The following is a 25,041-nucleotide window of genomic DNA, read 5'->3' on the forward strand; positions in this document are numbered from 1 at the left end:
TGTGTTTTCAGTTTGGAGTTGTTGACACTTGGCCCGAATAACCTGCTGCAGTTAAATTTATCTGTTGTGCGATTCTAACTTTCCTGGGTTTTCTAATGGTCATTTTAAGATCAACAGGATACAAGAATTAAGGGATTGCTTGGATGAATCTGTACGCTATAAATATTGTAAAAGGTTCTCAGTTGAGTTCAAAGGCATGTTCTTTGCCTGTTTTTGTTTCTTTGTTGGCTTAAAGAGCAACTTCAGGCAAAATGTGCTTACTCTGAATTGGTTCATCTGCTCCTCTTAGCAACTAGCGTATATAAAACAGCGCTGTTCTTGCTCCACAATATCCACCCAAGCTGCCAGCTTTGTTTACACAAATAGAGTCTGGAGCACGTTTCCAGCCTGAGAGCTTGCACAGTACGTGTCCTTTGCAGAACATCCTGGGGTGGAGACCGCAGAGGCACGCTGGCTCAAAGTGTTCCTACAGACTGATCTCTGTAATCTCAGTGGGAGCCAGACCAGCAAGTGGTTTCAGTATATGTTGGCTGAGATTTGAGAGCAGAACATGCCACATAGTTAAAGCATCAGACTCCTTGAATGTTTATTGCAAAGGAGTCCTTTGCCGTGCCGGTAAATGTCTGCACAGAGGCAAAACGCAGCACACCACGCTATTGGGCTCGTGTGCTACATCGCGTTTTGCGTTTTATGTAGCAGCACTTGGCAAAGTGCTTTCAGGGAGAACATCCAAAAGCTGCTTTCTGGATTTTCACCTTGTATTCTTCAGGCACCGCTGGCCCTTCCACTCTGTTCAAGTTAGGGAGTTGAAACGTGCTGTCTCCAAGGGGATGTAGCCGAATGCCCAGGGCAATGGATCTCTCCGCCAGCTGGCTGCAGCCCAGCAGTTTGCAAAGGCAGCAATTTGTCCTCCTCCAGATCAGTAGAGAGGGGTGGGGTGAGGGGTGTTGCAGGCAAATGAAAACAAAAGCAAAACTACTGCAAACAAGACACCGTGAAAGGACTTCAGAAGAACAATGGGAATGTAAAACTCTTCAGCCACACCATCTTCTGTCTCCCTGGTTTTTGGTTCACAAGTGGCAGAATGCATTTTCAAATGTAGCCTTTTAAAAGTCGGACTGCGGCCTAGTTATTTAATTTAACTGATATGATGGGCATGAATCTCTCTGTGATTGCAGAGAAATGCAGTTTTACAGTGGCATAATAGTGGGTGGCGCTGTGGGTTAAACCATAGAGCCTAGGACTTGCCGATCAGAAGGTCGGCAGTTCGAATCCCCGCAATAGGGTGAGCTCCCGTTGCTCAGTCCCTGCTCCTGCCAACCTAGCAGTTCGAAAACACATCAAAGTGCAAGTAGATAAATAGGTACCGCTCCAGCGGGAAGGTAAACGGTGTTTCCATGCGTTGCTCTGGTTCACCAGAAGCGGCTTAGTCATGCTGGTCACATGACCCGGAAGCTGTACGCTGGCTCCCTCGGCCAATAAAGTGAGATGAACACCGCAACCCCAGAGTCGGCCACGACTGGACCTAATGGTCAGGGTCCCTTTACCTTTAATAGTGGAACTGTGCAGGGTTAGCCCAAGATCTTATACTGCCTGAAGCAGAACATCAGATCCCTCATAAGTAAACATGCATAGTGCCCAAGGTTGACCAAGTGGAAAGTCTCCTGGGCATATCTGCTTGGGGATGAAAAAATGAAACATATAATCTAAAAATTATCATTCATTGTCCAATGGTAGGTCTGGTCCTGGTAGAAATTAAAGCACATGAAGGAAGGTTGGATAGACTCTTTCATGCAGGGATTTACTGACCTTTGGGTCCTGAATCTGTGTCAGGAGGTGATTGGAGTTGTGGGGGCCTTTGGATCTGGAGGAGCCTTGAAACATGATTTGAGATATTGTATGGACCTTGGTTCTAGCTGTGGAGAGTTGGCTGGCCTGTCGAGAGGGAATGGGGGCCTCCCCGAGACTTGCTCTTCAGCATCTTCAGCATCAAAGAATATGAAGAAGAATTGCAGAAGGGACTTGGAAAAGATTTAAGAGCATCGGACAGAAGATCTCCAGGTTGATGAACTATATGGAATGGACGGAAATGACTGGCAGAATCCGAGACCAGGGAGAAGAGATGGTGGTAGAAGATTGGGAAAGTTTAAAATTTGTATATAGAAATATTGTAAAATTAATGAGTGTTTGAAAATTGTTGGAATGAAACTTTATGGCTTTAGCAGAAATGTTATAAGTATATAAGTTAAGTATAAATAAGTACTTTAGTATTAATGGAAAATAAGGTTAAAAATATGTTAAGATATTCATAATGATAAAAATAGAGAAAGATGGAAAGGAATTGCTGAAACAAGTAACAGAAGTGGAATACAAAAAGGGAGGTGAGAGAAGGTCGATGAAATAAGGGAATGAAAGATAGAGTAATGAAATGGCATGCTATATGTTTTTAAATTGTTGTTTTGTTTTGTTCAGTTTAGTGTTAAGGTTGTGTTTTGTATTGTTTATTGTATTGTTTTTTCTTTTGTTCTTTTTTCTTGTCTGCTCTATTTTGTCTTTTTCTCCTGCCTTTTCTTTTCTTTTTTCTTTTCTTGTAAGTTTGAAAAGTAATAAAGATTATTTTAAAAAAATATTAGAGCACATGGATACTTTTCTAAGCACACAGCCTCTCTCCTGCTAAAGGTGGTGGGGAGAAATCTTGAATAGCTAACAATTAAATATACATAGTGCAGATGTTTGGACAGCAATTCCACCTTCTCACACAGTAGAACTGCTTCAAACTGTTACATTTTCTTAGTCGCCCTGTAGGAATACCTGTGCCTTTGGTGGCAGATAAAAGGTGGCAGAATTCTATCTTACAGAATAAGAACTGTCTGGCACTTCTTTGTGCCCATAGAAGCAAATACAACCATTCTGTCCTTTCAGCACTTTCTTGCCCACATAGAGAAACATATAAGCAGTCCTCAAGATCAGCAGAATTTGTGAACAATTCGGCACAAAGCCAGTCCCTTAACTGAACTACTAACCTCCCCCCACACACACCTTTTGCCACAGTGAGTGACCAGGCTGCAGATGTGGCAATAGCTCTGATGATGGCAGCTGGAGATTTGCAGTCTCGGTAAAAAGGAAGGAAGGAGAGAAAAGTGGAAAATGAAGTACCATAGGACAACTGGCCCCATAATCATGGAAAAACACATGGATGTGAATTGGTCTGGGTTTGCTAGTAAGGTTTTACAAATACTTCAAACTGTTGAGGACCACAGCAACTCCATTGGCTTAGGAGAGTTTCATAGACAGTTATGCAGTGTAATTGACAGAGAGAACACTGAAATCACATTAAACTGAAATCTGGAAAGAACACCATTGGAACCTACTAGCATGAGAGAGGAAAGATAAGCCATGAGTTGTGGATCAGATATTGAACTGACCTCATTTTTCAGGCACTTTAATTCACCAGTTTTACAACCTACATTTAAACTGATTCAAATGTTCTCTCCATTTCCTGGCTTCTGAAACTTTCTACATTTTCCCTTAAGAAACTATAAATTTCAGGCACATTTGCACCATACATTTAAAGCAACATCATGCCACTTTAAACAGTTATGAGAAGAGCCTTCTGGATGAGACCAATAACCTGTCTAGTCCAGTATCCCGTTCTCACAGCCAGATGCCTGTGGGGAATCCCACAAACATGGCCTGAGCACAAGAGCACTCTCCAGCAGTTTCTAGCAACTAATATTTTCCCTGGGTGAGGCTCATCTATTAGACTCTGCGTGTACTGATCCTTGCGTTGTCCCCAAATACTGGAAACTTAACTGCATAATTTGTGGTCATGGCTTCACTAAAGAAAGCTGGGAACTGCAGTTTTTTAAGGGTGCTGAGTGTAGTTAGGATCAGCAGCAAAGCTAGCTGCTCGGGTGCCGGGTGTGGTGCGCGTGTCCTGCAGCCGGGGGTGGGGTGCGCTGCATGGAGCTTCTCTGCCACCTCCCCCTCAGCTGTAGGGAGTCGGAGGGAGAGGCAGTGGGCAGATGCAAGTCCAATGCTGCCATTTTAGGCAGCACGGAGCCTACAGGCACCCAAGCCACCACGTCACTCCCAGGAGAGACGTGTGGCTTGGGCACACTGCAGGCCCCGCTGTAAGTGCCGGCCCCCACAGTGTGGCGCCCAGTGCCAGCAACATTTTGTAACATCTGTGGATGGAACTAAAAAGTTTCATGAGCCATTTTTTAAAAAAACCCTCATACTTTTGTCATTTTGTAACCCCCCCCCTCAGTGATGACACCCGGGGCGACCCGCACCCCCTTCCCCCGCCACTGGCTAGCATATGTCTTTTGCCCTCACAGGACTAAAATTCCCAGAGATCCCCAGAAAGAGAGATTGGTTGTGTCAGAGCTGCCTCTAGATCCCAGCTCACAGAGGACCAACACCAGGTTGATGTAATGTACAAAAGTCTTTATTGAAGTTTAGTTTCCATTTCAACGCCAGAGCGTGCAGCCCTACATCTTAGACCTTAGATTGGCGAAGTCCCGTCTGAATCACTTCCCCTTCCGCACCAGTTTAAGATCCTAGCCCTGCTCCACCTTCTGCGCTGTTCTCTCCTCCTCTGGGTCCTCCTGCCAGCTGGGACATTGCCCTTTCTGGACTCTTCCGACGCTGAGTCGCTCAGCTCCTCCCCCTCCCTCCGGCGGGCTTTAGGACCAGGTTCCCAATCCTCATTCTCTGCTGTCCCGCGCTCCTGTACATTTGAACTTGCCTCTCGCGCCAACCCAGTGACCTTTCTCCTAACCGTCACACTGCTTGTGTCACTGCTTTCCCCCTTCCGGGACACTGGCCGGATCTGACCTTCCCCCCGTTGTCAGACTCTCCGATGGAGGCGTGGTCAGCCCTGTCTCGTCTTCTCTCCCTGGTGGGGAATGCACTGGCCCCGATGCTTGGGACTCTTCCCCCCCCACTCCGCTCTGGTGGGGAAGCTGGTCCTGATTTCCAACTACTGCTCTGGGAGTCCCTGCTGCCCCCTTGCTCCTGGAGCGTTCCCCTTGGGAACCCCCTGCCCTTGGCCGCTGGCGCCCCCTTCTGTGAATCTTCCGATTCGCTGGAGAGGCTCCTGGAATCCCTCGGACCACTTTCCTCTCCTGCGCTCCCCTCGGATTCCTCCCTCTCGCTCTCCATCTCCTCTCTTCCCTGTGCCTCTGCTCCTGAACCCCTGACAGGTTGTTAAATCACTCTGAGAATTGTAGCTCTGTGGGGAAATTGGGGTCTCTTAACAACTTGGGATGCAGGTGGCGCTGTGGGTTAAACCACAGAGCCTAGGACTTGCCGATTAGAAGGTCGGCGTTTTGAATCCCTGCAACGGGGTGAGCTCCCATTGCTCGGTCCCTGCTCCTGCTAACCTAGCAGTTCGAAAGCATGTCAAAGTGCAAGTAGATAAATAGGTACCGCTCCGGCGGGAAGGTAAATGGCATTTCCGTGCGCTGCTCTGGTTCGCCAGAAGTGGCTTAGTCATGCTGGCCACATGACCCGGAAGCTGTCTGCGGACAAACGCCGGTTCCCTTGGCAGCAACCCCAGAGCCGGTCATGACTGGACCTAATGGTCAGGGGTCCCTTTACCTTTACTTAACAACTTTTAGCACTTTTAACAAACAACAGTTGCCAGGATTCTTTTGGGGAGTTCTCAGAGTGGTGTGGTAACTACTTTAAATGTACAGTGCAGGTATAGCTTCTTAAAAGGTATCTACCTGCACGCATATTATCTCCACTTTCTGAACAAAAGTAGAATGGAATCATAGAACCATAGAATCTTAGCGTTGGAAGGGACCCAAGGGTCATCTAGTCCAACCCCCTGCAACACAGAAATCACAGCTAGAGCATCCATGACAGATGGCCATCCAACCTCTGCTTAAAAACCTACAAGGAAGGAGAGTCCACAACCTCCCGAGGGAGGCTGTTCCACTGTCGAACAGCTCTTACTGTCAAAGCTCTTGCTATTTGTAAATTTACATCTTTTTATGGTCACAGAACATGAGATTAATTTTGCAGCTCTAAGTACAAAACCTAGAGACAAACCTTTTTGCCAGAGTGGGACCTATTTGATTGAGCAAAATGCATTGTTAATGTTTTATTTCTTTTCTTTCTCTGTGTGTGTATTGTGCTTTGAATTGCAGTTTGCTCCGAGGTAATTGTCTATAAAGACAGAAAATAACGGAGGTCCTTCACTCACTATTCACCTACTCCCTGAGACTTGGTTCAAACCAGTGCGCCCCATCTTGGAACACTGTTGCTGTTTGCTTTGCCCAACTTGCCATGGCTGTCACACCAGAGCCTGTGGGGCTGAGTTGCTCTAACATGATTCTGTTTCTGCCCAAGTATAGAAATTCTGCATAGAACCACCCCCCCCCTGCCAATCTGCCAGGTGTTAAAATGAGTGCAGGGAACAAAATGTTCTTGTCTGAGGGGCATTCAGGCTTATCGGCTGCTGGTGTGGCCTTGTACCACCTTCAGTTGGTCACAACCAAAACAAAAATAATATGTTGCTGTTTATCTCCTTCCTAAAAAGTGTGCAGTTCTGGGTTCTAGCCAGCAGTTCCCTCTAAGCAGAACATTCTTCTTGTCCTCTCCTCAGGTGCCTTTTTTTCACCTGTCACTCCCATGGCCACTAAACAGGTTCAGTCCTCATTAGCCTTTTTTTTGAGGAGGAGGGTTCCCCTGATATAGTTTTTCATGGGGCTTTTTTAGTGCTACAAACCATACTTTTCCCTTTGAGCATAGCATTTGGGTATAGTCCTGTTGGCCGTCACCAGCTGAGTTTGTTATAGGAGTTTTCCCAATAGGGACTAGAGTAAGTTGAAGAACCGTGGATCCATAGAACTACACTATCACTTCAGTCAATTTACTTTGCCATATTTTCCCAGTAATGATTGCTTTGTCATGTGATGGTCGAGTCTGCCATCAGGTAACAGCAGTCCACATTCCGAGAATTGCATGCACAAACTAAGCTTTTATTACACATTAAATAGCAAACCAATGGCTTATCTCAGTGTATCCTGATTTAAGGTATTTAGGTTATGTATCGATCCATTTTTTTGTCTTTGCCATTTATTGCAAAGAGTTAGCCGTTTTCTTCTTTATCCAGTATAAAATGTTGTTGTAAACATGCATATGCTTATTATGTGTACATGCAGTATTTTTGCTGTAATCTGAATCTTTTTAAAAAAAATAACCCACCCACCCCCCGCACATACTACTAGACCACATTCAATGTTTATAGAGTAGTCATAAAATTATACTGAGGATTTTTATAGATTTTGAATAGCCAAACTTTATCAAATATTTAGAATCAGTTAAGATCCTCGTGCTTTGCAATTTGGAAGTAAAAATAAAGTAATTGATAATATCTTATTTGTTTTCCCAAATTGGATGTTTTGAAGTTTCAGCAGCAGGCTTTCAGCAGCAGGCCAAGTATGTATTTTCAGTTGTAGAAATTGTGGAATTATATTTGGAGTGTTTGTAAATCTGGATAGCATCTGTTGCAGTGAATGAAGAGAATGAATGTGAATGAAATAATATACCCAATAGTGGATATCTAGATGAAAAATACAGGAGATAATTTGGGCATTGAAGCTGTACCTTCTGCTTTATGAAGTTGGTTTGGAATTGGGATATTTGAAAGTAATCATCATCATCAGGGTATTTAGTGCTGTTCTGTCCTGAAAATAGGAGTGTGTTTTTGTTTTTTTAAAGGTACCTTAATATAACAGACATCTGAAAATCCTACTAATAGGCATATAGGGTAGCTGCTCTGTATAGGGTTTCTAGTATGTGCAGCAGTGTCTGCTGTAAGTGGTATATTACTTTAGAAGGGTACAAAAAGGCATTTCAGTGCACAAGACAACACTGCCTGTGGAAGTGTACCCAGACAACCTTTGCGTCCATTTATCAAAGCACTCTGCTTCCATTTCATGGCAGGTGGCACAGTAAATAGTAGAGGGGTGAAGGTTATTTTGTACTCAGACAATTTCATTAAATGAAATGATTTTAAAGAACAACAACAGTGAAGAAGTGTGCACTCTAAAGTGCAGGGCAAAAAAATCTCAGTCTCAATTAGGAAGTACTAAACTTTAAAAGATAATAATCACAAAACTTAGAGATTTCATATTATATTTGTCCTATGAAATATGAAACATGAAGAGCTGAAAATCTTTTTAAATATAATCTTGCACTTGGTAAATGCCTGCCCACATACAGATTAAAGTTGAGTTTTAAATCCTTTAAAAACTCAATTTAAGTTAAGATTTGAAAGTTGCTTGGAAACTTCATTTAGTACAAATGTTCAAAGCATAAAAAGAAATTAAAGTAGATAACAATCAATAATATGGAACCATTTAATAGAATGGATAAATTTGGAGGACCAACAATGTCTTAATTTGGACAGCTAACATTTTGTTGCTGATGGCTGAAGCAAAACCTTGAGAGTCTGTAATAGTTTTGCACAACTAATTTGTCAGTAACAATTATCTGTTCTATAGACCCAGAAATGCAAAGACATTTGTACATAGTACCTCTTTGGATTTATAGTAATTAGAGACAATAAAATGGATCTCATCAGCACATACAGTTTTAAGGAAGTGAGAAATTAAGAGAACTTACATCTTTCATCTACCACATTTGCTGGCGGTATAGACTTACATAAATTCCTACTCTGATCCTATTTTGAGAACTTGGCTATCACCTGGAAAGTAAACCTAAGTATTAATAGGGTGCAGAACTGTAAGTGTACCTTTCTCAATTTTCATTGCACTATCCCAACCAAAGAGCCTCCAAGATGATTATGTTATGAAGCCAAGAATCCACTCACATTTACACCAGTCTTTTGACCATGTCACATCACTCAGTCGAAACCATTGTTGCTTTGTAACACTACAGAGGTGCTTTCAAGATGACTGAACATTATTGGTAACACATGAACGCATTTAATAATCCCCCCACCTATTCTGTGTAGCTTCAATTTGGATGTTTCTGAGAAGGTATGGCAATAACCAAAAACACACATCCTTGTATCTGTGTTCCATAGAACCTTGAGAACACTTGGAAATTCTGATCGCTTGGAAACACTGACCTTTTTTTTTAACCACCTTTGCTAATGATGTCCAGACATCAGATGCTGGGGTTGCTGTTGTGGGAAATGACATTTGGATGCTATGATCACCTGTTAGCAAGGCTACATGGAACAAGACTATGGAGGAGGAAGAATGTCACTTGCCTTGTCCATGTATTATTTCTCTCTCTCCAAATAATAGACATTGCCAGAGTGTTGTCGAAGCAGATCATGAAGTGGTTCACACACCACTGCAGTAATGTCTGGATCGGATCAAAGAATGGTAACATGGGAGGACTTAATATGTTCTTCCAAAGGTAGCTTTAAAAGAGCCTCTACTGGTGAGTGTAAGAACATCCAGTCGTGGCTTTGAGAAACCTGCAGCTTAAATAATCTGTACTGAAATGTATTTATTCTCAATTCATATATTTCAATAAGGATTAATTAACTTGCAGTTACTGGTAATTCTATTGTAGCATTCTCATAAATATATAAAGGTAAAGGGACCCCTGACCATTAGGTCCAGTCGTGACCGACTCTGGGGTTGCGGTGCTCATCTTGCTTTATTGGCCGAGGGAACTGGTTTACAGCTTCCGGGTCATGTGGCCAGCATGACTAACCCGCTTCTGGCGAACCAGAGCAGTGCACGGAAACGCCGTTTACCTTCCTGCCAGAGTGGTACCTATTTATCTACTTGCACTTTTACGTGCTTTCGAACTGCTAGGTTGGCAGGAGCAGGGACCGAACAACAGGAGCTCACCCCATTGCGGGGATTCGAACCGCCGACCTTCTGACCGGCAAGTCCTAGGCTCTGTGGTTTAACCCACAGCGCCACCCGTGTCCCTCTCATAAATATACATGGGTGAAAATGAACTCTCTAATAAGGTTGCCTTAGAGGGCAATCCAAACCCCGACCACCAGGGTCAAGGCTCAGTAGCCACATCCATAGCTCTACTGTTGCAGAAACCAGGATGGAAGGTAGGGAGCAAGGAAAAATGGCCCATTGCTGTACCAGCTCCTTGACTCACCAGCCAAGGTAGTGAAGAGACCTGGATCAGGCCCATTGCCAGCAAATACTGTGCCTACAAACAGCCTGTTTTGAGGGTTTCTACTGGCAATAGCTTTCACCTGTCTGCCATTTAGCTGGGTGCATTTGGTTTCCTTCACCAACACAGCCAGAGCAGAGGGACACCGTACTCCATTTGCTTTATTGCCAGGTTCATCAGATACAGAGAAATCTTGAAGTCAGCTACCAGGTTAGTTATAAAAACTCTACATTTGGGATTTTTTATTACTGGCAATTCATGGACACTGAACAACTTGTAAATATAGAACTCACTTTTGACAAATCCATGGCATTCTCTAAATTTAATTCCCTATTAATTAAACCATTTCCCCCGCAAACAAATGCCATCTGTGGAAGGGGCATTTGAGTTCTCCCATGCCAAATATGCTGCTGAGGGAAAAGGCTTTGAATCTCTCTAACAACAAATTTTCTGCACTTTCCCCCAAATGTTCCCAAGATTGAGACAAATCAAGAAGGAGCAAGGATCAAGTAAATTAAAATAGTGCAGGAGGGGCAGAGGTTCATGAGACCACAGAATGCTTTTAAGGTGCCAGTACAAAAAGCTTCTGGAGAAAATATGGTTTTCCATTGATCCCAGGCACTGATCCCTGACTCCAATCAAGACAGATACACACACACATATTTAAGCTTCTGCTTTCAAATGTCTGTGTCTCCGTTGAAACATCCCTCCCTCCCTCCTGCCTTCCTTCCTTGCTTTTGAAAATCCATAAACCAGAACATTGCTTTTATCTTGGTGGGAAGATGACGGGTTCATTTTGTTGTCTGCACCAGGAGATGGCATTTAAAACCACATACGAGTTTAGTTTCGAGCTTTCTTCCTCCTGTAAATGTGCACAGTTGTGATTCTGTTAAACTAAAATAAACAAGACAACTCATCCCTTTGTTTTGTAGTTGTTTCTACATTTTTGTAGTTGTTTTCTAGCTTTCTAGAGTTTTGCAGGCCCCAGTTATCTGATGTACTTTTGATCCTCAAGAGTTTAACACTGATTTTCAGTAGGGCACACCGAGGTTGAACCGAGGGCTGTACCTCATCCCGATGATTTACTCATAACAAACCTTGCCTTCTGGCACTTGTATCACAGCTGAATACTGTTAAACTGGATTCATTGTTTCATTTGTTTCTGACTGCTCTATAATGTTTACATATCTTGCATATTAGTTTAAATCTTGCAGGGAGTACTGACTGAGGTTAAATCCTCCCACACAGAGTTCTTTTTCATTTCTTCATCTTGCTAGAAAGCGTTGAACTTTTATAAGAGTTGAAATACTCTGAACAAAAAAGAGAGAGAAATCCTTGGGATAATTCAGTGGTTGAAGAGGGTTTGCATACAACCTCAGTGGCAACAATGCTTTTCTCCATTTAACAGATAGAAATCTTCCTGCTAAAACAGTTGATGCTAATTGGTGATCAGATAATCCAAGGGTGCCTATGAGTGACTCATTATGAAACAATATTGTACTGTTCTTGTGGTTGTAAGTGCAATGGCTGTGATCCAGCAATTCTTAATATGTGTGTGTGTTCTTCCAAGGTGGCAGTAGAGGTCCTTTGACCATTTGGCCCATTTCAGCCAAGTCATGCCCAGCTGACCTGCACCTGATGTCATATTATGTCAAGTGCAGAGCCGATCAAGCCGTGACTCAGGCAAAAGGGGATTTGTAAATGCCAGTGATTAGCTGATTGCCTGGATTTTGTGGGTTGTACCTTTGCTCTCACAGCTTGATTTTAAACTGTTCAGACAAAACTGTTGTCATTGGTGGTGTCATTGTGACACAATGGGTCACCTAACATCAAATTTGGCTGCTGGGGGTAATGATCTGGCCTACTGGTGAAATCCAGTTCCCCAGAGTTTCTCAGCTATCTTCAAACATAAGATGACTGGTAGATACATATACTTGGCCTGGAATCTTTCACTTCATAAAAGATAGTGGATCACGCCAAATGTCTTGAACACTTTCTTGTTGAAGCAATGGTTGTCATTTCTTATTACCAAGATCCAGCATAGAACTTGGTTTTGCCTTAAGACCTTATGAGTTTCTCTACCACTGACCAACAGAGACGAAATGGCAGCACAAGGAACCAGCTGTAGGGTTTCTTAATCATCATGCTCTTTCTTGTGAACCAGTGATAACTAGGATTATGCTAGTGGTGTGGGAGTACAGTCCTGCATGGGAGAGAATCTTATTGTTGGAAATAACGTAGTCCCTGCGAGAAGTGCATTAGCCATAGTCTTGCCACCACCAATCTCTGCCACTGCATTGTGGAATAGTAGTAAAAGGTTAACTCTTAACTCATTAATGGGTGGGGGAAGGGAAAAGAAAAATAGAAATGGTAAAGCTTGAGTTTTTCTGCCCTCCCCAGTTTCCGCCTTCCTCAACTGGGGATTGCAAGTTTGGTCATATGTAATGTTAAATGTGGGTAGGCTTGTCAAGGGCGAAGACTTAAAAGCATGTAAGACATAGTAATTATCTGACTCTTGAGTCAGAAGTTACTACTGACCCACTCCTACTAGCACAAATAATCAGATAATGATCCAGTGCTGTTTCATAAAAGTGTCCTCTGTTTGAGCCTGTTAACATGCTTCCTTGTCAGTGGAATTGAAGCAACTCCTAGGCTGCTACTTCACGTATTTACTATTTAATTCCCTAACTTGCACAAATGGTTAACCTCAGATTAGACAGACATTGGCTCTTTATAATAGACAACCAGACTGCAGCTGGTACATGGCTGGGGTTGAATATTTATTGAATCACTTTTCATGTTTGTTTAAAATAGTGGCAAGAAAGAAACCAGGAGCCAATTACTCAGACTTCATATCACCACCTGTTAAAGACCTTATCCCTTGTTTTTTAATTGAAGAGGTGGATGAGGGAAATCTTGCTATCTGCCCCCCACCCATTCCCAAAATACACTCTTTCCTAGAGATTGTTAAATCTCTTGGAACCATTGGTAGTCTTAATTTTACTGGTTGAGAGATTTACTTGCTAAGCTACAAATACCCCGAAATGACCTCAAAGTACACTCTAGATGTCAGGAGCAAGCAGAGGTAAGGCTGATTGAGTTTGTTAGGCTGAGTAGCAAATTGCATCTTTGTGTTACTGTAAAATATTAGCAATTTAAAGACCTAGATCTAATGTAATTTCAGCCTTTATTCTGCTGCTTTCTGAGATTCTCCTTCTCAGGTAATGGTGAACATGAATAAAGTGTGCAAGTAGGCCACAAAATATTGTACAAATAATATTGTATTATCAGTTATTCTTTAAGGACATCCATTTATCTTTTTCTGACTGGGCAGATCCCACATATTGTGGGAAAGGGAAATCTGGGGTGAGTGGGTGTATCTGAAACTCTGGAGAGATTTATTGGAAAGAGCAAATGGCCCTCAGCCAGATCCCAGAACCTCCTTTTATCCCTGTAGATGTTCTGGGAGAAGGACAAAATGATCCCTAGTGAAGAATAAAATGTCCACACCCATTGTCTGTGCCCAAAGATGTATTGATGTGCAAATCTCAATTGCGCCACACGTTTGTTGATAGTTTTTTGGAATGCATACAAATGGTATTTCAGTTGTAAGATGATATGAACATCTAAGTGTGTAACTAGAGCCAAGCTAGGGAGACGGAAATATCCTGTCCTGGCAAATTCTTGTGGGTATCCTCTAAAATACCAAGCCTGGCTGGAGATATTCAAAACCTGATGGTTTCCCAGAAGTACCAGTTAGTCTTTTAATTGGACTTTCCCTTTGAGTGCTGGCAGAGGCACAAGGTAGCTTTGGGAACAGTGCAATAATAATTTATGGAATGTGGTTAAATAATGGAGTAGGACACATAATATTTAGACCTTCCTGAAACTGCTCAGAAAACACATTTTAGATTCATATTTACAGCCACTGTCCCTAAGCATAATTGGAAGCAGGGTTTCATTTTTTTTAAATAATAATTTAAAAATCCAGTTTCAGGAAAGGTATTACCTTTTGAAATAATTGCAGGAACTCTTTCTGTTCCGTTTTCAAAGTTAAGTAAGTAGAAAGTCAATGTTTCAAAGACAGCTTCTGACATTGGTGCCAATTTTAACAAAATATGGGGGAGACTGGTCTAGCTTTAGTAGTGAGTCAGTATCTTTACCCCTCTAACTTCATGCCCAGTTTATTATTTATTTGCTGCTGCCACAGAAGTTGTCCAGTTAAGTTTATTTCCTCAGATGCTTTTTTCCACATGTTTTGCCATCATGTTTTCTTCCCTGTTCATGCTGATCATGTTGCTTCATGGTAACTGCCACCACGAGGAGCCAATTACATAGGTAGATAGTGTTTAACACAGGCATCGGCAAAATCGGCCCTCCAGATGTTTTGGGACTACAGCTCCCATGATCCCTAGCTAACAGGATCAGTGGCCAGGGATGGTGGGAATTGCAGTCCCAAAAGGAGGGCTTTTGCCTATGCCTGGTTTAACATGAACATGATGTGTGTTAAACTTTTAAGTATCTGGATTTTAATTTCCCTCTTCAGATAAGCAAGTCCCCTGTGTTTGTCCCTGGAGTTTGGGGGCCCTATGACTCAGCTATGGTGCCGGGATTCTGGCTAAACGAGGGAGGCCAGAGTGCTACAGGAAAGCTGGTGAGTTTGGCTTTCTCTTCACAGTAAAGAGTCTGAGTTAAAAAAGAATCACCGCTAAGCTCCAAATGTGTTGGGAGCTAGTGGGATCGTATGAACTGCAATGGGAATCCCAGTAATTCTGATAAAGCTACAAGCTAGCTGGAGCTAGTTGTGACAAGGGAACGTGACCGTTCAAATCTTATAATCATCCAATCACCTAGAACTGATGCATTACTGGTAATTATAGAAGTTATAATGTTGGTTCCTCATAAGCCATGGGAAGCTTTTTCCATGTTATCATGGTATGTCCTTCTGATTCTCAACAGAAGAAAGATTGAGGCAAAATAGCCTCTTCTCCCTACATCAGGAGATAAAGGAGCCAGAACAAATATTTGTATAGTTATTAACTTTTTTAAAACCTGAGACATAAACTATGTAAAATAAAAGCATGAAAGTGCCCATGGGCCGCAGTTCCACCCATCCTGTTCTAATCATTATTTTGCTCGGACTGTTCTGTTGGTAATGAATGTGCGCTAGGCTTTCTTACCAGGAGAGTTGCTGAGGTCAAAGGGTATGCATTAAAAATGGGTCATTTTAGATGGGGATGGGGGGCAGTTATATGTTAGTTTAACTACCTGGCTGCTTACCTTGTGCTTAGTGGAACTGAGTGGGGCAGAATTTCCAGCACTTTTAATTTGGAGAGCTGTGGTGGTTGTTGTTGCTTTTGTGTGTGTGTGTGTGTGTGTCAATTGGCACACACATTTATGTTTGATAGTAAGGGAGTGTGTCCTGGAATGCGGAGCAAAGCTAGCCCGTTCTCAGGCATAGCGTCTCATTTCTCCAGCAGTAGGTGTGCAAGTCCCTGCTTGCGCTGTATATGCTGCTGTAGCTTAAACTGGCGCATAGGATGAAGCAAGCCAGAAGTTAATTTCTGTGCACATCTTTTGAATGCATAGTTGCATGAAAACCATGAAACACGTCTCTGTGATCCATGTAACTGGCTGCTAACATTGTAACTGCACACAACTCGGCAAGACACACAGTATTTAGTTTTCCTTTAAGTTCACTAGAAAACCGGATTAAATACAGTTAAATTAGATTTATTTATTTATTTTAAAAAAAGTCAAGACACATGAAACTCTTACCATATATCATGGATTGATATGAACACTCATCTCTGACTTACTTTTCTTTTCCCCCCAAAGATAGAGCATGTCGTCCAAGGACACGCTGCGTTCCCAGAGCTACAGACAAAATCTGCAGCCAGGTCACCATCCTTATTTCTTCATCATTTTACAGTCTGTCTTAGAAACAGCAGTTTGGCAGCCTTCCAGAAACTAGTTCAGCTGGAATGTTCCAGCTTAGCTGGGATGTGGGTTGGGCTGCTTCTCACCATATTAAGTTGTTTCCCTTTCCAAGCTGGCTTTTCAACCTTCCCATTCTGGAATACAATCGTTCTTGTTTTGAACACCTGAGGACTGATTCACGTGGGCATTTCTGACATGCTGACGCCACCAGAAGTTGACTTTTTCCAGCCATTTTGTCCTTGTGAAATACCCTTACGAATGTTTGGGCAGTCTAGGTTTCGAGTGTTTCTCTGGAGCTGTTTACCTAGACACGAATTTTGCCTTTGCAAAATGGCTTCACTTATCAAATTGCCACCGTAGAAATCATTTCTATAGTCAGCTTTCCATCTGAGCTTTTACAAACGTAATAATAGAGGTAATGCAAGAATAAATGGTTGAAACTCTGGTCCTCTGAACATTCACCTTTAGGCTACAGTTCTTTTGTCCTTATGCCAAATAGTCTGCCTGGCCTTTTTGCTTTGCACATCAAAGACTTCTCTAAGTCAAGATCGGGTTTCCATGTAGGACAGCATATGCACCAAACCTTAGGCAGCCTCAGGCTAGCAGAATTTCACGTTTCAAATGTGAAAGTGTTAAATTCTAGGGGTGAGGTATAACTTGAGCTACCTTGCTATTGGCATTTTGCTCTAGACATGAGTAGATGTCTAGAAAAAAAGAAAGAAACAAAGGCAATACATATGTTCATCCTGTGAGGTTGTTAAGTGTAAGAGAAGAAAAAGCGACAGTGCAGCCATCTTAATACTGCCAGCCTATTACACTGTGGTTTACATGCTGGAAATGATTGTGGTTCTCATCCTTCTATTAATCAGTGGCCAGTCAATCATTTTGCCACGTGTCTAATTCATTTATTACTTAGAATTATATCCTTCCCTTCATCGCTTTCATGAGCCCAGAGCAGGCAACAACCATTTTAAAGCTGTAATATAATTAAACAAATTTACAATAAAACATTATATGGCTCTCTTCAGAACCATGTAACGTAATGGTGTGTAGGGTTCAGTCATATAAAGGCTGTGAATAGTTAGGCCAAGTCATAGACCTTGTTCCCTGCCCAGCTATTTCTGTGGACAGCCATGCCCAGAGATAAATTCAGGGGTTGGAATTCTTGCCTTGTGTTGCAAATGTAAAATCCCCTCAAGACATGTATTCCAAGACAGGAAATATGAATCTCCGTGATATCTCTATTTCTTAGCATAGTGAAAATAAGACATCGAGAAGAAGCTCTTGCACTGCCAGCAAATGCATTTGAGATGCTGCATTTAGTTCTGTCCAAAGATGCTGGACAGAAGTTTGTTGGTAAAGAGACTTACAGCACTTACTGTCACAGGCATGTGCCCAATTGCAGTTCTATAATGCTTTCCAGATGACTATTCTTTAAGGAAGTGAGTTTAAAGTTGCAAACGTAGCAAACAAGTCACATAAAATTACCATCCTTTCTCTCTCTATATTACTTTGAACATCAAGTAGCTGTGTTGAATGGAAAGAAGCCATGAGTCATGGGTCCTGAGTAGCTAAGTTTGAACATTACATCTACAGTAGATCATGTTATACCCACCTGTTCAGGCACCTATGACCACTTTTGCAAAGTTGAGTCAGACATCTTTGCTGGGGTGCACAGAGGAAATTTTAGTCAGGCTTGGAATTTGCTAATTTATCCGAGTCAGAAAGTGAAAAGCAATGGAGAATCATACTCTGGTAAATGATGGGGAAAGTGGCATTGTTTTGTTGCTGTTGCTGTTGTTGTTCCTAGTGCAATGGTGCCTTCAATGATGGTCAGGGGTGCTGCGGGCAACACTGGGCTCTGTCCCCCTTTCCTTCCCTCCCTCCTCTGATTCCCTCTCAAGTCTCTACCTCCCAAAAGGCTTGCATAGCTGTTTGTTGCAGCATCTCTGGTTACAAGCTGCCCAGGCGTATGGTGCCTCTGGGGCTGGCCAAGGAATGCTTCACAGGTCCCTGTGGGGCAGTGTGAGGAGACACTTCTTTTGGGGCAGAGGGGGCAGCTCAGAGACCAGGGGCGACAGCTGTGGCTGCCCAGAGGACTCCCAAGGAGAGGGGAAAAGAGAGGAGGCTGAGGGAACACTCCACAAGGGAGGGTGTTCAAAAAGGGGTGAGGGGCTGCCGGCTCTGCAGGCAAGGGGTGACATAACTGGGCTCCTGAGCCCCACAGGGGTACCGCAGAAAGAATGTAGTTGGTTAAGGGAGCCGTGGACCCCAAAAGATTGAAAACCTCTGTCCTAGTGCATAAAGGAGTTAATGTGTTAAGAATTTGAGCAGTCTGTAGTTCAAAACTTGCTGCTGTTATGAACTAAGACAGGAGATGATCGCCCACCAACAACTCCCATTCTACAATATAAGCATAGAAATGATGTGCATATATCATAGCTGCAATAACAGAAGATTTGAGGTTCATGCTCTAGCATCTGCAGAGTGTATTTGTTTTTGAAAGGGTATTCAGTACCTTTGAGATGCTGAAGAGGATTTGCCATTTGGATTAGAGAGTAATAGTCTGCATCAGTTGGGTGCCCTCCAGATGTTTTGGACTACAGTTAGCTCAATCTGCAACAGGCTCACTGTGGCTGATGTGATTGTAGTTCAATACCACCAGGTTGGGGAAGGCTGGTCAACATGGCTTACTGTAAGGCCATTTTATATTTTCATACCTATGTGAAGCTTTTCAAAGTAAACAGCCTACAGTGCTATATAAATCTTACATAGCTGTTGTGGTTTGGGGAAGTGGCCTCCTACAAACTGAAGTTTTGTTTTTCCTTAATTTCCTAAATGATTTAAACTCAAACTATCTAGTGACTTAAGATTAAGGCTATGATATTGCCTTGAGACAAGATATTCTCACCAGGTTTCCCCTATTCCTCCATCTCAATGGAAGCGCGCTGTTTCTCAGCTGAGTCTTCTATCTTTTGCGCACTTATTCTGGGGAAAGTCCTCTTCTCCCTTCTGTTTGCCATCTTCCTTGTTGAAGGGCTAATGGGCATAAAGAGACAAATGGAAACGAAATAAGGTTACTAAGGAATTGTAGTAACTTACAAAACTATTGCTGTGTTTTCCTCCACAAGTCACATAAAACAACCTTTAAAGTATGTGAATAATGATATGAATTAGTTATTTTAATGCTTTCCAAGTGCACTTCATTTTGAATGATATCCTCAGATAGCAAACACATGGTAAGCCCTAATTGAAACAATGTGCAGCTGAATGCTTAAATGCAGAATATAAATATACAGCTGCAAGGAGGTCATAAGTCAGAGTAGTAAACACATGCCAAATTCCCTCAGGGAGCTCATTAGTGCATGACTGAATATACATGCAGAGGCTAAATGAATATCACTATTTGGACCTCCAAAACTGAGACAATGACTAATCAATTGTAATTAGAGGAAGATGCTCTCCTATTGACCATTCTTTCTGAAAATGAAGTCTTCTCTGTACTCCCTGGAAGGCAAAACTAACAGTAGAATTTTAAAAATCCATCCCTGATGTTTGTAAAAGCCTATTCCCAAGGTTTTTTCCTAGAGCTTATAAAGTGTGGTAATAGTAGCATAGTTTTACTGGCATGTCAGTGCATGCAATCGAAGGCTAGATTGCAATTCCCATGGATTTCAGTAGGATTTGGCTTGTTTTCACTTTCTTTGGATTTCACCCTCTGGGTACATTCCAGAGAAAACTAAGCACACTTTTAAGTTCCACTGATATGAATGGAAATTAAGCAGGATTCTCTGAGGATTCTCTGGATTGTACCCAAGGCTTCCGTTGCTGAGCATGCTGTGTTTGCCCTGTGCTTGCAAAATTCCATTAATATTCATGAGAAATTCCCATGATTTATTTCACGTGCAAACGTTCTGTGTTTAAATCCCATGCATGCAGCTAGCTCTCTGGTGATTTCACGAGATGTGGCAATTCTCAAGCTTGCCATGTAGGTGTAGCCGGAGAAGGGCTAGCCGTTGATCTATGTGGTCAGTGAGACTTAGCTGATTCTTTTGCAAGTGCCTGACTCAAATTAAATGAGATTAAACAAATGTGCTTGGGATCAGGATGCAAACCTCTTCTTAAGTGTTGCTATGATGAGATCCTAGTTCCACTTTTGATTCTTACCCATGCTGTTCAACAGTGCATACCTGAAAAGTAATATATTGATATCATCTTCTCCTTCTCTTCACCTCCCTCTCCATATTTTAATTTGGCTTTGTAGGCCTTCTGATAATTTGTGTGTATATCTGTTTTAGGAGTACAGATCATGCAATATGTTCGAGGAATAACCTCTCTCCCACACCCCTTTTTCTTTTCTACTTGTTTTTCTTGCAGTGCTCAAAGTATATATACATACTTGAATGGTCACCTGGATCTGATTAAGAAATCTTTGCCTGTGGGTTTCCTCACTGTTGATTTACATGTTTGGCCAGATTTCCATGGCAACAGATCTCCCCTTGCAGATATTACACTAAAGGGCATGGTAAGAAACAGCCTGCCTTTGAAAACGGGTCAGAACAGAACAATGGGATAAAATGAGAGCTTGAAATGAGCATTTGTATTTTGAACATTACCATCCTTCTTTAATAGAAATCCCACTGAGTTTAGGGATTTTCCTTTCATTTGTTGCTGTTGAAATTGGAACTTTTTTGAGGATGCAAAAGTTCAGGATACTTCCCATATTATATGACTGAAACGTAAGGAGGTATGTTTTGACACATTTTAAATTTTTAATCACATTAGTTTTGAGCTTTGCGCAGCTTCATATGTTTCTGTAGGACTGGCCAAGCAGCTGAAGTATAGAAAAGCAGCAAACTTCAGATGAGAAGGCACATTAACTGTTAGCAGAGAAAACAAAAAGAGTGCTATCCCATCTGAAAGGCTACTTTCCCATACTGTCCACTTCCTGCATCCTTATTTTGACCCATGAGCCATTAGGACTTCACAAGTAATACCTTCTCTGCCAAAGCAGTTTGCTTTCTTCCAGAGAAAGCAATTAAATGTTAAATCCACATTTAACATTAACAAGTGTAAACTCTTGTGCATTTTTTTTTTGTGGGGGTTCTTTCCCCAGTAGCCAATTTCGGGACGCCCAGGGAAGGAAGGAAGAAAACCCCATTGCACAAGTAATAATATAATAATTTATAATAATAATTTGTTATTTATACCCTGCCCATCTGGCTGGGTTTCCTCAGCCACTCTGGGCAGCTCCCAACAGAATATTACAAACACAATAAAACATCAGTCATTAAAAACTTCCCTAAACAGGGCTGCCTTCAGGTGTCTTCTAAAAGTCAGATAGTTGTTTATTTCTTTGTCATTTGATGGGAGGGCGTTCCACAGTGCGGGTGCCACTACCGAGAAGGCCCTCACAGTGAGGGAACAGCCAGAAGGCCCTCGAAGCTGGACCTCAGTGTCCGGGCTGAACAATGGGGGTGGAGATGATCCTTCATGTATACTGGGCTGAGTCCATTTAGGGCTTTAAAGGTCAGCACCAACACTTTGAATTTGCTCGGAAACGTACTGGGAGCCAATGTAGGTCTTTCAGGACTGGTGTTATGTGGTCTTGGCGGCCACTCCCAGTCACCAGCCTAGCTGCCACATTCTGGATTCCACTTGCTGGTGTTCCTTAGGCGAATCCCACCTATAAAGTATAATGTGACAATTAGAAGTAGCAGAATAATGCAGGATTGCACAACTCCCATCAGTCTCAGTCCGGGGCTGTTGAGTATTATAGTCCCAAACATCTGGAGAGGCACCAAGATGGATTCACAGTAAAATGAACAGTTCTCTGTTTGTGAACCTATATACTGATTTCATTGGAAAGTATGTTGGATGGAGGGGATGGGAATGAGAATAATGTTTAAAAATGCAATTGACCAGGAAAATATCACCAGATTGATTTGTGTTATTGCTCATTAAACTGGCGATGCAGTAGCCCATCTCAGGAGAGGGGGGGGAAGTGTTATCCTATGACTGTTTGGGTGCAACTTGCAGCAACAAGCCTAGGACTCACTTTAGAACTTTGTTTAGCGAGAGAAGTGGGAAGTACTGAATTCTCACATCAGGAAGTTTTTCTCCTCATTTTCTCTGCAGGTGGTTGGACAGACATTATCTCAAGGCCTGGATGATCTTGCTCTTATCTACTTGGCCACAATTCAGGCTATTGCAGTAAGTCACTGAAAACTGGCACTTTTACAATGCTTCCCTTCGTTATTCTCTTTAAAGAACTTAAACCAATGTTACTTCATCCTGTTTTCAACTGCAAAACTGGTTTGTAATTATGAATTATGAATTTATTTACCAAGCAGACCCGATAAAAAAAGTAAATTTCCCAAGAAATTTCCTCTCAAAGTAAGTTCCCCCAGGATTTTGGAAATTTCATTCTTTTGTTCATATTAAAGATTGATCGCCAAAAAATAAAAAATAAAATAATCCTTATTTCCCTAAGTTTGCAAAGTTGTCTCTCCTCTGAAGTTGTTGCAAGAAAGAGTTCAACCAGGAAATTTCTGTTTACTGAGAAATGTTGAGAAAAATATTAGTTTAGTTATGCTGGAGACCAAAGTAATTAATTAATTAATTAATTAATTAATTTTGTGTACCTTTCCTTCATCTGTAGATCTCAAGGTGGTTCACAACATAAAAATACAAGATAAAAAACACAAAGTACATAATAAAACACAAAACAAAAAAAACAATAACTCCTCTGCCTCATGACTGGTCTACATGGGCTATTGGTTTTACCTTTTTTTTTTTTAGTTACATTCTTTAGGGGCATCCTCCAGAAGGCAGACTACTTCTTCTCAGGACAATAATGTAAAATATAAGAAACTGAATTTCACTCACTTTTGAGGAGCGAGATACTGTTACTTCAGTCCCTAAGGGTAAAAGGTAAAGGTACCCCCACCCATCAGGGCCAGTCGTGACCGACTCTAGGGTTGCGTGCTCATCTCGCTCAAGAGGCCGGGAGCCGGTGCTGTCCGAAGACACTTCCGGGTCACGTGGCCAGCGTGACGAAGCTGCATCTGGCGAGCCAGCACCAGCGCCGCACATGGAAACGCCGTTTACCTTCCCGCTAGAAAGCGGTTCCTATTTATCTGCTTGCACTTTAACGTGCTTTCGAACTGCTAGGTGGGCAGGAGCTGGGACCGAACGACGGGAGCCTACCCCGCCGCGGGGATTCGAACCGCCAACCTTTCGATCAGCAAGTCCTAGGCTCTGTGGTTTAACCCACAGCGCCACTTCAGTCCCTAGTGACAGCAATAATTAAGAGGCCACCACACTTTCCCATTCAACAAACATGGGAAGAGATAAGAAGCATACTCTTAATTATTTGGAATTAATTAGACTTTCATCTTACTTTTCCACAAGGGATTGAATGACGGCTAGTAGGTCTTCCTGACAGCTGAGCCTTGTTGGCTTCCGATGGGTTGCTAGTCTTTGCTGCTATGTTTAATTTCTAGTATATTTTTCAGAATTAAAATAGTCAGCATTCTTTTCTGCCCTTCTTAAAGACTGACGGTGTAAGTGGAGTACATTTGTCCACCTCTCTGTTTCTGTCTGAACTGTTGCCTGTGAACTATTAGTACTATTATGTTGTTTGTCGTCAACTGTATAACTGAATTCTGTTCAATTGAAATGCAAATCTTCAGCCTTCCAAGCACATTACAAATGCGAGATAAGGCGTGCTATGGAACGGAAATTCTTTAGCTTCCTGCTGTCCAAGTCAGCCATGTTTTTGTGTCACCTTGGACGATACCAGTTGTTGTTGTTCGCTGATGGGGGAGGGGCACACACAAAGGTGTGCAGGCAATACAGATTAGTTTTCGCATTTCCTCACATCATGGCACTCCACGAAGCCCAGCAGTGAGGGCAGATTCTGTGAATTCCACTTGTTTTAACAGTTCTCTTGACAAAAACAGGATTACTCCGACTGAACCTGGAATACATTACTGTTCGCCCTATTATTGCTCCTCTTTGGTGAGCGTAATGGCAGTGCACTTGGTACTTTACCATCCCTTTTAAATTTAAATAAGAAATGCAAGTGCTTTCTTGGAAAATGAGAACTACTGATAATGTCTCATGAAAGAGGTTGCAGGCAACAACTTTCCAATGCCAAACAAGCACCGTGGCATTATTCTATGCTAATGAGGTGGAAGCTTTCTCAGTTGGATATCCTGGGAAAACCATCTATTATTCTCCAAGTGCTTCATTGCACATGGCTGCACTGTGCTTTGAAATTAAGCCTCTACTGGTCCCCTTTTCCCGTATCCCACTTTAGCGATTATTAAAATATATAATATATAAAATTAAAGGTGATGTCTTCTTAGATTTTTCTTCACAGATGGTTCTTTTCTCTGTGTACAGTGGTACCTCGGGTTACATACGCTTCAGGTTACATACGCTTCAGGTTACAGACTCCGCTAACCCAGAAATAGTACCTCAGGTTAAGAACTTTGCTTCAGGATGAGAACAGAAATAGTGCAGCGGTGACGCAGCGGCAGCGGGAGGCCCCATTGGCTAAAGTGGTGCTTCAGGTTAAGAACAGTTTCAGGTTAAGAACAGACCTCCGGAAGGAATTAAGTTCTTAACCCAAGGTACCACTGTATTAGCAGTGTAAATTAAGGCAACAGAAAACCCAACTAATGAGAGGCTGTAATTTTCTCTAATTCTCAGAACGTGCAAATTTCCATGTTGGGTATTTTTTTATTTTTAAAAAACATGGTGTGTTTTTTTAGTAGATAGTTCACATTGTATCGGCACTAAATACAGACACATTGAATTACATCAATTTACCCTTGGTATTTGCGTTAGTCAAAGCTGCATGTTGCTTGCTACGCTTAAACATGAGTTTAACTTTAAAATCTAGCAAAAAAATGTAACTTTTGCCACTTATTGCTGACCTTCTGTTTTCTTTCAGTGAGA

At 42.2% G+C, this 25,041-nt stretch overlaps 1 protein-coding gene across 2 annotated transcripts in view; it reads left to right on the forward strand.

The window, feature by feature from the left end:
- FGGY (FGGY carbohydrate kinase domain containing) overlaps nt 1–25,041 on the forward strand; it is a 140,661-nt gene that overhangs the window by 72,185 nt on the left and 43,435 nt on the right. For both annotated transcript variants that reach the window (XM_083742784.1, XM_083742785.1), the window contains exons 9-12: nt 14,681–14,788; nt 15,973–16,034; nt 20,452–20,599; nt 22,213–22,287. In XM_083742784.1, coding sequence (XP_083598910.1) covers nt 14,681–14,788; nt 15,973–16,034; nt 20,452–20,599; nt 22,213–22,287 — 393 coding nt within the window. The remainder of the gene's footprint in view (nt 1–14,680; nt 14,789–15,972; nt 16,035–20,451; nt 20,600–22,212; nt 22,288–25,041) is intronic.

Source organism: Podarcis gaigeae (genome assembly GCF_964106915.1).
Source record: "Podarcis gaigeae genome assembly, chromosome: 6".
Taxonomy (NCBI): domain Eukaryota; kingdom Metazoa; phylum Chordata; class Lepidosauria; order Squamata; family Lacertidae; genus Podarcis; species Podarcis gaigeae.